Consider the following 12,102-nt stretch of genomic DNA (forward strand, 5'->3'; position numbering starts at 1 on the left):
TTAACCAAGACAAAGGACCTATATTTTGAGCAAACAGATATTTTATGCTCCTTCCTAAATACCGTCAGTCTGACATAAAAATGATCCAGAGAGAAAAGGACAAGAGTCTCATAAGGGGACATTTAAATTACTTTTCATTTTCATTTGAGTTTCTTTTCACGTTACGGTAATACTGTGTGGCCAGCTGTTCTTCTCATTTTTCATGACAGGGAATTACAGAGGAGAATGAACTAGAGGTAGACACACTCCTAGTTAAGACTGAGTGTTCTGAATTAGCTTTCTGAATGCCGTCCCCGGGCGTCACAGTTTGTCTTCAGCGTGTCTCACTGATGCATGGCAACTTTTCAAATTTCTTTTTCCTCCAGGTCAACTGATGAGACATTCAGCTTGGCTGAAGAAACCTGTAGTTCTAATCCAGCCATGGTTAGAAGAAAGAAAATTGCCATAAGCATCATCTTTTCCTTGTGTGAGAAAGAAGAAGCACAAAAGAATTTCCAGGACTTCTTTTTTTCTCATTTTCCCCTGTTTGAATCTCACATGAACAGGCTGAAGAGTGCAATTGAAAAGGTAATAAGAGTGTAATCCAATGTCAAATAAAGAAACAATTATGGGGCTTTAAAGATGACAGAATCACTTTGTTTATGTATCAGATCTCTTTCCTAAAGAAGTTAAATCACCCACAGCAGTGATAGATCCTTAGGTTTTGTTGTTAGTTACCAGACTCTGGATTGCTGGAGGGAAGGAAATTACTGCTTTTTCATGACTGAAGGCATTATTGAGTGTTTCTAATTGATTATAATATTATCTTTCATTAAAAAGCCCAGTAGATATGTTATAAAATTTCTTCTCAGTAATTTGGCTTGCTTTCTCTTCAATGAAGGCCATGATCTCCTGCAGGAAAATTGCAGAATCAACCCTCCGCGTCCAGTTTTATGTCAGCCGTCTGATGGAAGCTCTGGGGGAATTCAGGTAAAGTGGCAAAGTTTGGCAAATCCAACCAGGGCTATTTATGAGCAGCGGTAGCAACAGCAACCACGGACCTAGGAGTACAGAGAGACCCGCGCCTTCGCAGAATTGGGAGGCTGGCAATTATTAGTCTCTTTAGCATCTTTGGCCTTCAAGATGGACTCTGAGACCAAACAGAGCAAAAATTTAAGTAACCCACCACTGAGTAATCCTCACTACTGCCCAATGGACAGTCTTTGACATGACTGTTTTAACGGGGTGAATGGAGAAAGCTAATATTCAGGTGTCTCTTACCACTCTCTTCATTATCTCGTGTCCTCACAAAAGCTGCAAGGGTAAGCACTATTAACCCCATTTTACAGATGTGGACACTTGAGTCCAGAGATGCTTATCTGAAGCGTAGATGGTGGAAGAATGCATGTCAGGGAGACATACAGTCCAGCTTGCCAGAAAGGTCCTAGTTTATACCCAGTGTCCTCTCATAAGTTTCCTGGTCTGGGCATTAAATTATATGAGCACATTAGTGTGTCTTCATAGTTAATTTCTAACTGATGGTCTTTGTACTCTGGAAAGTGGTTTTCTAGAGTCCTTGCACCTAATGTCTGGGTGGAAAGGTACACTGCTTTGGGTAGCAGGTGGGATTCTGTCCCATCATGCTGAGTTGGGATTGTTGCACCATTTCCTAGAGCCAATATCTCGGTGGGGAATGGAGTCCCACTCCAAAGCAGTCATGAGCTAATGAGTCAAACTGTTACTCCATAGCTGGAGGATAAAAATGTTTTACAGTTCTTAGAATATTAGAACATTTTATGATGCTTAAAGTATATGTTGGTGAACTCTATAATGCTACCTGGAACAAAATCACCAGCCTTTATGAACTCTGGGTTGTACATAAAGAACTCAAGTAACACATTAGTCGTTATCTGGTGATTGTTAAAACTTAAGTCATGTATGGGAAAAAGAATGTGAGGTTGTGCTTTTTGATGGGAATCTGGTGATTAGTAAACCTTCCATAGTTTGTGTGGGCATCACTGGTTTTGCCTGTTGCTCACTATGGCCAGACTAGATGCTGGCTTGTGCTCAAGAGTCTACATACTACCTTCATGAAAGTATTCATTTTTCAGGCATCAAGAAACTGAATGTACAGAACCAAAAAACCTCACTGTGTACCTAGATCTTGTTCTTACTTCAACAATCAATCCCTCCAGAAATGGTGACAGAATCAAGTGCTAGCATTTGGAGACCTTAGTTTTAGTAGATGAGTCCCAGTGACATATAACTGTTGCCATTGCTGCCTAACTCAGCAGGTGCTTGTTTTTTGTCAAGGTAGAATTCTATTGTGTCCCAATTCTTTCCTGTACACAGTTAGAATGTCAAGTCAGAATATGTCTCATCTGTCTTGATTTGGGAATAGTGGATGTGTTTTAAATTTGGAGATATAGTGTCCTTTTAAGTGGACATCCTAAGCCAAGTTAGTATGCTCTTTGCAAAAGCATTTGTGAGGCATATAACTTAGAGTATAAGTTATATGTGCCAGAGATAGAGAACTGAATTCTCACCCGGACCCTGTCATTAAATATTTGTATGTCTTGTGCAGGTAACCCAATCTCTCTAGGCCTCCATGTAAAAACTTAGTATATCATATAATAAACAAGAGCCATTTGTGTGGTTTTTTCCATCTAAAATGAATAGTGTTCTTTGGCATAGTGAACCCCAAAGCATTAACCAGAAATTGGGAGAGTTGAGCTGCCCCTGAACTAGCATGTGCTTTTTTTCTCTCTTTATTGTTTACTATAAAAATGATTGTAAATTCTGACACAGGCATTGTGAAAATAAATTGTTTTTAAAATGGATATTTTATATCAGTGGTTGGCATACTTTTCTGTAAAGAGTCTGTTGGAGCAACTCAGCTTTGCGTTTTTCCTGCGAAACAGCCATAGACAATATGTAAACAAATGAGCATGACTGTGTCCCAATAAAACTTTATTTATAAAAAGTAGCAGTCAGATTTGGCCCTGTGGGCCATAGTTTACAACCCCTGTTATGTATGAAGCTTGAATCCCTTAAGGACTACATACATCCAAATTATTGTTTTCTCCTTTATTCTTTTATACCAAGGTTATCCAAAATAATATTTGTAACAGTTTTGTGTATCCCTTCTTTTTCTCTTCTATAGAGGAACTATCTGGAACTTATATTCTGTTCCAAGGATAGCGGAACCTGTATGGCTTACCATGATGTCTAGCACTTTGGAAAAAACCCAGCTCTGCCAGCGCTTTCTCAAGGAGTTTACACTTCTAATAGAACAGATCAACAAAAACCAGTAAGCTTTAACTCTCTGGAGGCTTATATGCAAATTCCATAGCTAGTGGACGTGCTATATAGGACATGCCCCTTCCTGCGCTAAGTAATCTGATTGTATTTTCTTCCATTTCTCCAAGGTTTTTTGCTGCCTTATTGACTGCAGTGTTAACCTACCACCTGGCCTGGGTGCCAACTGTCATGCCTGTGGATCACCCTCCCATTAAAGCCTTCTCGGAGAAACGCACCTCTCAGTCAGTGAACATGCTGGCCAAGACACATCCATATAATCCACTCTGGGCGCAGCTGGGTTAGTACCTAGTTTGACTGTTCAGAGAATGTATGGGATGGAATAGGAAAATTGCTAGAATTTGTAGTTTATACTGGCTCTCCAACCCAGTGATTCATGGGTTGCCACTGGGCAGGCAGGGAATACAGGTTTGGCCCACAGATTCTAACTGTGAGGCTACCACCTCCCCTACTAGCAGCTTTGTTCTACCCTCTTAAAACAGGGTAGGTAAACGGTGTTCTCCCATTCCACAGTGGCTGTTTACCCTAGAGTAGGGTTTCTCAACCTTGGCACTGGTGACATTTTGGACCAGTTGAGTTGCTGGGGGAAGGGGCAGAGCTGTTGTGTGTGTTATCGGATGTTTAGCGGCATCCCTGGCCTCTAGTCACTAGATGCCAGTAGAACTCCCTCCCTGCCTGAAGTTGTACTAATCAAAAATGTCTCCTGACATTGTCAGCTGTTGGGGGTGAAGCTGGGGATGTTGTTGGCAAAACACTGCTTGGTTGAGAGCCACTGTCCCAGAAGATGGAGTGGATTGGGGGAAAAAATGAGAAAAAAAACAAGGTAACGCACCCTGATCTCACTACCTTTTAAGTTTTAGCATAAGTCAGAAATCTTATCTTTCTCTACACTGCTTCTTTGCAATTAGTGACGGCATTTATTTCCTCACACTTTGTACTTAGGCTTGGTATAGGAATCCAGTGCTTTGGCGTAGTTTGGTAATCGAGTTTGGGGCTAGTGAGACTGGAGTTGCATATCTGGGTTCCTGTGGAGGAGAAGGATACTCTGGGGCCTCTCACTCACCAAACATTAGAGTGACAAAGAACAACTCGACACTCACTCTCACTCACCCCATTGAGACAGGGCCTGAACAATGCTGGGCTGGAGAGTTGAGCAGCACACGCTGCCTCGCCTCGGGCACTGGCTGCGCAACAGAGAAGCAGATTCGTGATCTCTTGATTTCAGAGCATCCTGATACCCCTTTGGTGGGGGTGTTCAAGAGGACAAGAGAGGGACAGAAGGCGTAGAGGTGAGGCACATGGGGCTGGGGTCTGGTCGCAGGGCCCAGTCTCTGCGGGCAGGTTGCCCTGCTTCTCCCCCACCTGTTGCCTCACCTGTGAAACGTGTGATGATGGAACTTACCTCACAGTTGCTGTGGGAATTAAGTCAGTGATATAAAGCACTTTTGTTATGGCTGCTGGTGCTGCTGCTGCAAACAGTGTATTGTAGGGGCATCTAGAGAGACAGAGTGAGGAGATGGAGGGGATTTTCAGAAAGGCTTACTTGAGAAAATGTTAAAATGGCATTTTCTAGAAAATGAAATAGGGAGTGGGGGAAAGCACCCCAGTATTAGAAAATATCCTATTAGAATAACAATAACGAAAGCTAACACTATGAGCCACGTGCTGTTTTAAGTGCTTTTTACACATATTGATTAGATTCCCCTTCCGACCCTGTAACTATTGTCCTCATTTTATAGCAATACAGATGTTGTCTTGTCCTTGTGCCCTTGGTCATGAGATGTGTAAGGGAGTTCAGGTCTCATGGTTTGGGGATAATAGGTGTGTTTTAAATGAATTAACTAAAGAATTTATGGATGCTAAAAATGGACTTAAAGGGAGAGTGATAGGGAGAGGTTGCCTAACATACAAAATTACAGCTAGACAGGAGGAATAAATTCTGGTGTTCTGTAGCACTGTAGGATGACTATAGTTAACAGTAATTTATTCTGTATTTTCAGGTATTAATAGCTATGAGAGAGGATTTTGAATGTTCCTAGCACAAAGAAATGATGAGTGTTTGAGGTGATGGATATGCTAATTATTCTGATTTGATCATTACACATTGTATATAGGTATTGTAATATCACACTGTACCCCGTAAATATGTACAGTTATTACATGTCAATTAAAAATTTTTTTAAATAGACAATACAAACGATCAATACTGAACTGAGGCAAGAACACAGAACATGGCCTGATTCACTCTGGGGAGGACAAAACATGGTTGTTTTTGTTATGGGCCAGTAACCTTGGGGAAGAATGTAGTATCATTAAGTGGTAAAGGGAAGGGGGCTGGATATTAAGGAAACATGGTGTTTCATGCTGCTGGGTCACCCATTTAAAAACAATGCTAATTAAGCAGTGTGCATTTAGTTAGATAAATGTATTTATAATTAGGCATGCTTCTCATTTGAAATTTAACCTAATTGAGAGCCATTAATTCCCGATGTTCAGCATAGCAAGTTAGAATCTCCTTCCTGTGGGTTCACAATTGTCATTTTTCAGGGGAGATCATGTATTGTTGAAAGTCTTCAATCCTCCCTTTCCCAAACAAGGCAGCAGGGATCTGACTGTTGACAAGAGAGGTGTGAGGAAGGGGATGAGGCCCAGGGCAGAGAAGGCAGGGATAGCTTTGCAAAGGCAAGCGTAAGTGTTGGTTGAGTTTCTGTTATTACAAACATCAAGAAGCTTCAATAATTTGACAGAGGAGGCACTTGGCTTCCAAAGTTTTTTTCATTAAGTATTTAGCAAGTCACAGAAAAATAGAAAAATATAATAAGCTGTGGGAATATACAATGATGCAGGTGTAATTTTAATCCAGGTTCCTAAGTGATAGAAGAGATTCTGTCTTGAATCAGTTCACAGACTTCTCTGGGAGCTTGCCAGGACAGGGACCCCTGCAGTGCCCAGCTCTCCGTGGCTTCTCAGCGTTCCCAGGGACCAGAAGGGAGAGGCTGGGAGCAATGAGCCCTTCCACACTTTCACCGACTTGCTGTTCAGGAGCTTAGCAACCTTGCCTGTGCCTGGGATGTGTGCTCTCTGCGAGTGTTTTCCCACTGGTGGGCTGTGGAAACAATTTAATGGGTCAAAAAAGCATTGAAAAGGTATAATAGAATGGAAAATATCAGAGCGGCTTACATATATGTTTTGTAAAATGTTTGTTTCCAGGGGTGTGTGAGGTTGTGGTATAAGGTATATTTCTTTTTTGGTGTGGGTGTACAGAGTTTGGAGGCCACTGTCTTACACCAGGGATTGAAGGAGTTCCGTATTGGTCTCTTTTTGACCTAATGATCTTGAGGGTTTAAGGAAATGAAAAGCACTTTTTCTCCTCAGATCACTGGTTTAAATTAATATAAGTAAAAATGTCTGAAATTTCTTCTTTTTTTCCCCCAACAGTTTAAATGTTATTTTTTTTCAAAATACAGTAGAATTTGACTATAAATCAATTTTTTTAAAAAGAAAGAAAATTCCCAACTGCTCAGATATGAAACAACCACATTTTAATAACCCACAAGCCAAACAGATTTCACAAGAGAAATTAGAAAATGTCTTGCACTAATGGTGGTAATAAAGACATAGTCAAAATGTGTAGGGTGTAGGGAAACACTGTTTAAGGGAGAATTCCCTAGCATAGACATTTCTAGAATGCAATCATAAATAAGAGTCCCTTCAAGGTCCTTAGTTTTTTCTCTCATCTCCTTTTTTATTTTTTCTCAGCTTCTCCCAGTTTCTGTGGGTTTCTGTCTCTACATTCCCCTACCTCTACCCCTTCTCTTTCTACTGTCCTCTCTAAACAGGGCTCCTCAGTTGCCTCAGCTTCTCCACCTCATTGCTTCTTCCCCTCTCTAAGTTCCTGTTTCTGTCTTTTCGCTTTCCCTAGACATTTTTTTTTTTATCTTTTCCAATGTGTGCTTTACCCTCTTTGCTGTTCTCACCTCCCCTTCTCCACCCTATTTTCCTTCTCTCTGGTCCTCTATCACTTTGCACCTCTCTAATGTCCCATCTTTTTTCTTTCTCCTTTCTCATCCTTCTCTCTGTTATTCCCCCTTTCCTCTCTCTGTGCCTCTCCTCCCTGTCTTTCCTCCCTTAGTCTCCCCTGTCTATCCGCCTTTCCTTTGATCTTTCCTCCCGGCCTGCCCAACATCCCTTCCAGCTTCTGTGCTCTCTCTGTCTCCTGCAAGCACCCTTTCACTCCTTCCTTTTGTCCTTTTGTCCTGTTTTTCTCCCATTTGCCTCTCTGTTTTACATCTAAATTTTTATTTTTAATTGAGGTAAAAAACATAACAAAGTTCATCATCATGACCATTTCTAAGCATATGGTTCAGTAGTGTTAAGGATATTCACATTGTTGTGCTACCTCTTCTTCATTTTAAAAAATTATACTCATGAAAACAAAGGAATCTACTCTAAAAATTAGTAGCCTCTTTAATTCGGGATTCAAAAAATTGCCTTCAAGTTCAAGATCCAGTAAATCTTTAATATTATGGGTCTATTATTGTAATGATGCATTCATTATTTTATGATGTTTGGCTATAAAGTAATAATGCTGGTACTACACACATTGCTCTCATTACTTTATATAGTTTAAATTATCATAAGTTGTATTTTTAATAACTTTCCTTGTTTTGCTTTTTCCATTTAGTTATTAAAATGTGCAATAGTAAAAGTTAAATGCATTGCTAGAAAATGTCATTCTGAGTGGCCTTTCCCCTGTGGTTTGGTATAGCAGATTTTAGAAATGTAATGCTTTTTCTCTATTAACATTGAAATTGATTTAACAGAAATGGCCCACGAATTCCTGAAAAGACTGTGATGCCCTGCAGCAATGGGCAGATGTAATCAAAGGAAAGTAAGAGTAATAAGCTCTTAGTCAAGAAAGTTTTCTCAAACAAAAGTCCTACCATCAGACTATATTTCTGAGTTACTCTTCTGAATTCTAGGATGATTTCTCAGTCAGTTGCAAAAGCTGCAAAATTAAGTTCTATTGGCCTATAATCCAGTCTTTTTATAGAGAGGACTGTTGATTATTATTTCTGTCCTGCCCTTTGAATGTCCTTAGGAGCCTCACACCAGGGAACACTCTCCAGAGGAGGAACTTCCTGATGTGTCCCCGGGGACACGTACTTCCTGGTGGTTCTCATAAGCTTTTTCCATCTTTATTAATTTTAGTTTTATCTAGTATATACTTTTATAATGCCTTTCCCCCCTCTAGGTGCATTCCTCAGATGAATTCTAACTTCTTAAGTTCTTGTTTATAACTATTAATACTACCACGTATCATGTCTCCTTTATTTCATATCTTTTCAGTTTTTTATTTGTTCCAACATATTTCTTTAATGGTTTCTAATTCCAGGTTGGTTATACAGAGATACAATGAGGTCAACATTTAGGCTCTTAGCAGAGTGCCTGTCCAGTCAGTAAATACTGGCTCTTTATTATAATTGTCCATATTATTATTACCAACAAAGTATCAAATATACAACTTATTGTCCAATGTAATAATCAAGTTATCAAATGCAATAGTTTTAATAGTTAACTGAAATATTTTTGATGAGAAGCTCCTAACGGCTGGGTGGTTGGATGACACACTTGCCCTTATTCTTCCGTCCTTAAGCGGGATGTAGACCTGTGGTGCATTAGCCAATTTTTAATGAACTTGTCAGGATATAACTAATGGGACATATTTTTTTTCCGGCAGAATTTTATTTGAAATAAAATAAAACCTTCAGACTCATTAGTCAGGACTAAGTGATTTTCTTCTTGTTAATCATATGATTCTACCTGGTATGTGTACGTGTTTTGAGAGAAATCTAAGCAGACCACATCATGAAGTATTTTGAGTTGATTCACTGCACTTCTGTTTAGAAATCCTTGAATTTGGATTTCATCCCAAGGCCCATTTTCCTGGGGTTCTTCTAACACATGCTTCCGCTTTCGGAGATTCAGTATTGGATCTGGCCACACTCGGAGCTCTGGCTTTAGCCTTGCTTGGGCCAGCCACTGGCTCAGCCAGTGCGCTACGTGGAAAGACCCCACAGGCGTGGTGTCCGCAATAGCCCGGGTCCATGCACCAAGGGTGGTGGGCTGCAGCCTGTGCCCGGGCTTTCCAGGCTGGCTCTCCATGACAGGCAAAACTAAAACATTGTCATTACTAGAAATTAGAAATCAGGTGTCTGAAGAAATGATTCTAGGTTGGGAATACAAGTTATCTGTGTTGCTCTTATAAAGGCTGACATCTCTGTGACATGCTAACCCCAGAGGACTTTGTCTTGTGTCCACTTTTGCTCTCTAGGTGATCTTTACGGAGCCATAGGCTCTCCAGTGAGACTGACTCGCACCGTGGTGGTAGGGAAACAGAAGGATTTGGTCCAGCGCATACTTTATGTCCTCACATACTTTCTCCGTTGCTCCGAGCTGCAAGAGAACCAGCTGACCTGGAGTGGGAATCACAGTGAAGGTGACCAAGTTTTAAATGGGAGCAAGATTATAACAGCCTTGGAGAAAGGAGAAGTGGAGGAGTCTGAGTATGTGGTAGTTACAGTGAGAAATGAGCCTGCTCTCGTACCCCCCATCCTACCGCTAACGACAGCTGAGAGAAAGAACTCCCAGCATGCGAGGTTACCTGAGACCCTGGAGGGCACTGACATCAGAGACCTGGGTCCCAAACCTGACAAAGAAGGAAACAAGAGGTCAGAGCAGAGTTCTGAGGCTTGTAGCATGGGATTCCAAGAGGCAGCATTAGACAGTTCTTGGAAACTTCAGGGCGCATTTTGTGGGGATGAAGAAAGTTTAAAAGAGGCACTGCAAGATGGCTCTTCAAGATTTTCCAGCTGCGAAGGGCTAGGGACAGGAATGAAGATCCACCAACAAACCGCCAGTGAGCAGTTGAAAGGGGAGATGCCCAGGAAACTACCAGACCGGTCAGCAGCCTGGCCTTGCCCCGACAGACATTTCCGTGAGAAGCCTCCTTTAGAAAAGGTCACTTTCCAGATTGGAAGCTCCGCATCTCCAGAGTCTGACTTTGAAAGCCGCACAAAAAAAATGGAAGAGCGGCTAAGGGCCTGCAGACAATGTCCAGAGTCAGCCAGTCCCTCGGCCGAGCCCAGGACGGCCACTGACGGGGCTCAGGACCCGCGGGTTTCTAGGTGCTTCTTCAAACCTGGCTTTCAAAAGAATGTCTGCTGTCCTCAGAATCAGTCTTCTGAGGGGGACGAAGGTGAGTCTGACAGGGGTTTCGCTGAGGACAGAGGCATCAGAGCCAACACCGCCACAGAGGCTGCTGGGCAAGTCAACCACGCTGCTGGCTCGGGTGCAGCTGCCGGCACTGCGGCGGGAACCGGAAGGGGGACGCTGGAGAAAACGCGAGGTTTGTATCTGAAGGCTGCGGAAGGGCCTCTGTTAGAGCCTGTTGCAGACAGGTGTGTCCAGCAGGACTCTGGCCTCTCGGTTGCTGCAGATGTCCCCTGTGGGGATGACGATGAGAAGGCCGACTTCAGGGTCGAAGGAGACATTCCGAGGAATGAAAGCTCCGACAGCGCTCTTGGAGACAGTGACGACGAAGCATGTGCTTCAGCCACACCAGATCTAGGTCACAGTGATGACAGGACCGAAGGGTGCTTGGAAGTGGAGCTGCCCTTGCCAAGGTAATGCTGGCAGGCCGGGAAGTAGAGGGAACTGGGTTCAGCTACTGTCTTCCTGGCCTGACACCCATGATCACGTTAGCTGCTGTAGGTTGCTTAACACACAGTGCCTTTTTTTTCTCAGAGTATTAGAAGTGTTACCAAATCAGGGTGGGCAGTTTCCAGGCTGTCGTTTGTCCAAGGATGATCACTGGCTTAGTGTGACTGAGCTCACTGATGAAGAAGGCCAGTGGTTGTCTCTGCAGCATCGTGACAGTTTGGAGAAGCTCAGGGATATGGTAGAGGTGGTGGTAGGGAACAGGGAGTTTAATTTTCTGTCATCTGTAGGGAAGTTGTACGGCTGGCAGCAGATGCCTGGCTTCAGAGGTGGTGGATTACACTCGCCATGTGGCCTCTGTCCTGCCGGTCAGAACAGCGTGAGGTGGTTGGGAAACAACACCTCTTCCTTAACACTCCATCAGGTTGATTATTTGGTCTGTGATGACTGAAAGCAGTAATTAGAGATTTCTTCTGTTCTTCTGCACCGTCATGGGCACCACCCTGTGCAGATATGTCAAATTCCTAAAGCCAGACTTTTGGCAAGAGCCCTTCCTCAGGTTTTTTCTATCTTCACTCTTTTGATACAGACCGCCTGGTGGATGTTTGATATGAGGTACAAGAAAAAACTCATAACCAGCCATGGAAATATAATACTTTTCTGGCCTTCCATTTTCAAAAAAAAAAACTCCTTTTTCTTTCCCCACCCCCTCCTGTTCCCACACCAATGATCCACTTACTAGAGGACTGGTGAAACGGGACACCCTGAATCTATTTTATTTACCTGTCATCTGGGCTTTTGTTCCATTTATGATGAAAGAAGGACATACATTTTCAACTGTGTATTTTAATGGGCCAAATGTTGTTTTAGGTCTCAGAGCATCAGCACCCAGAATGTAAGAAACTTTGGCCGCTCACTTCTGGCAGGTTATTGCCCCACGTACATGCCTGACCTCGTGCTTCATGGGACCAGCAGTGACGAGAAGCTGAAGCAGTGCCTGTTGGCCGACCTGGCCCACACAGTTCATGTGAGTGATCCCAGCTTGGAGCCTCTGGCTGCTAACAGTGTGTCAGCTGAGGTCTTGGC

General features: G+C 42.6%; 1 protein-coding gene across 5 annotated transcripts in view; it reads left to right on the forward strand.

The window, feature by feature from the left end:
* Positions 1–12,102, forward strand: part of FNIP2 (folliculin interacting protein 2) — a 117,090-nt gene that overhangs the window by 80,404 nt on the left and 24,584 nt on the right. For 4 of the 5 annotated variants that reach the window (XM_045552185.1, XM_045552189.1, XM_045552184.1 and 1 more), the window contains 6 exons: positions 366–567; positions 881–969; positions 3,143–3,289; positions 3,408–3,577; positions 9,632–10,982; positions 11,887–12,043. In XM_045552185.1, coding sequence (XP_045408141.1) covers positions 366–567; positions 881–969; positions 3,143–3,289; positions 3,408–3,577; positions 9,632–10,982; positions 11,887–12,043 — 2,116 coding nt within the window. The remainder of the gene's footprint in view (positions 1–365; positions 568–880; positions 970–3,142; positions 3,290–3,407; positions 3,578–9,631; positions 10,983–11,886; positions 12,044–12,102) is intronic. The other variant, XM_045552187.1, reaches the window with a different exon arrangement.

This window comes from Lemur catta, chromosome 5 (genome assembly GCF_020740605.2).
Source record: "Lemur catta isolate mLemCat1 chromosome 5, mLemCat1.pri, whole genome shotgun sequence".
Taxonomy (NCBI): domain Eukaryota; kingdom Metazoa; phylum Chordata; class Mammalia; order Primates; family Lemuridae; genus Lemur; species Lemur catta.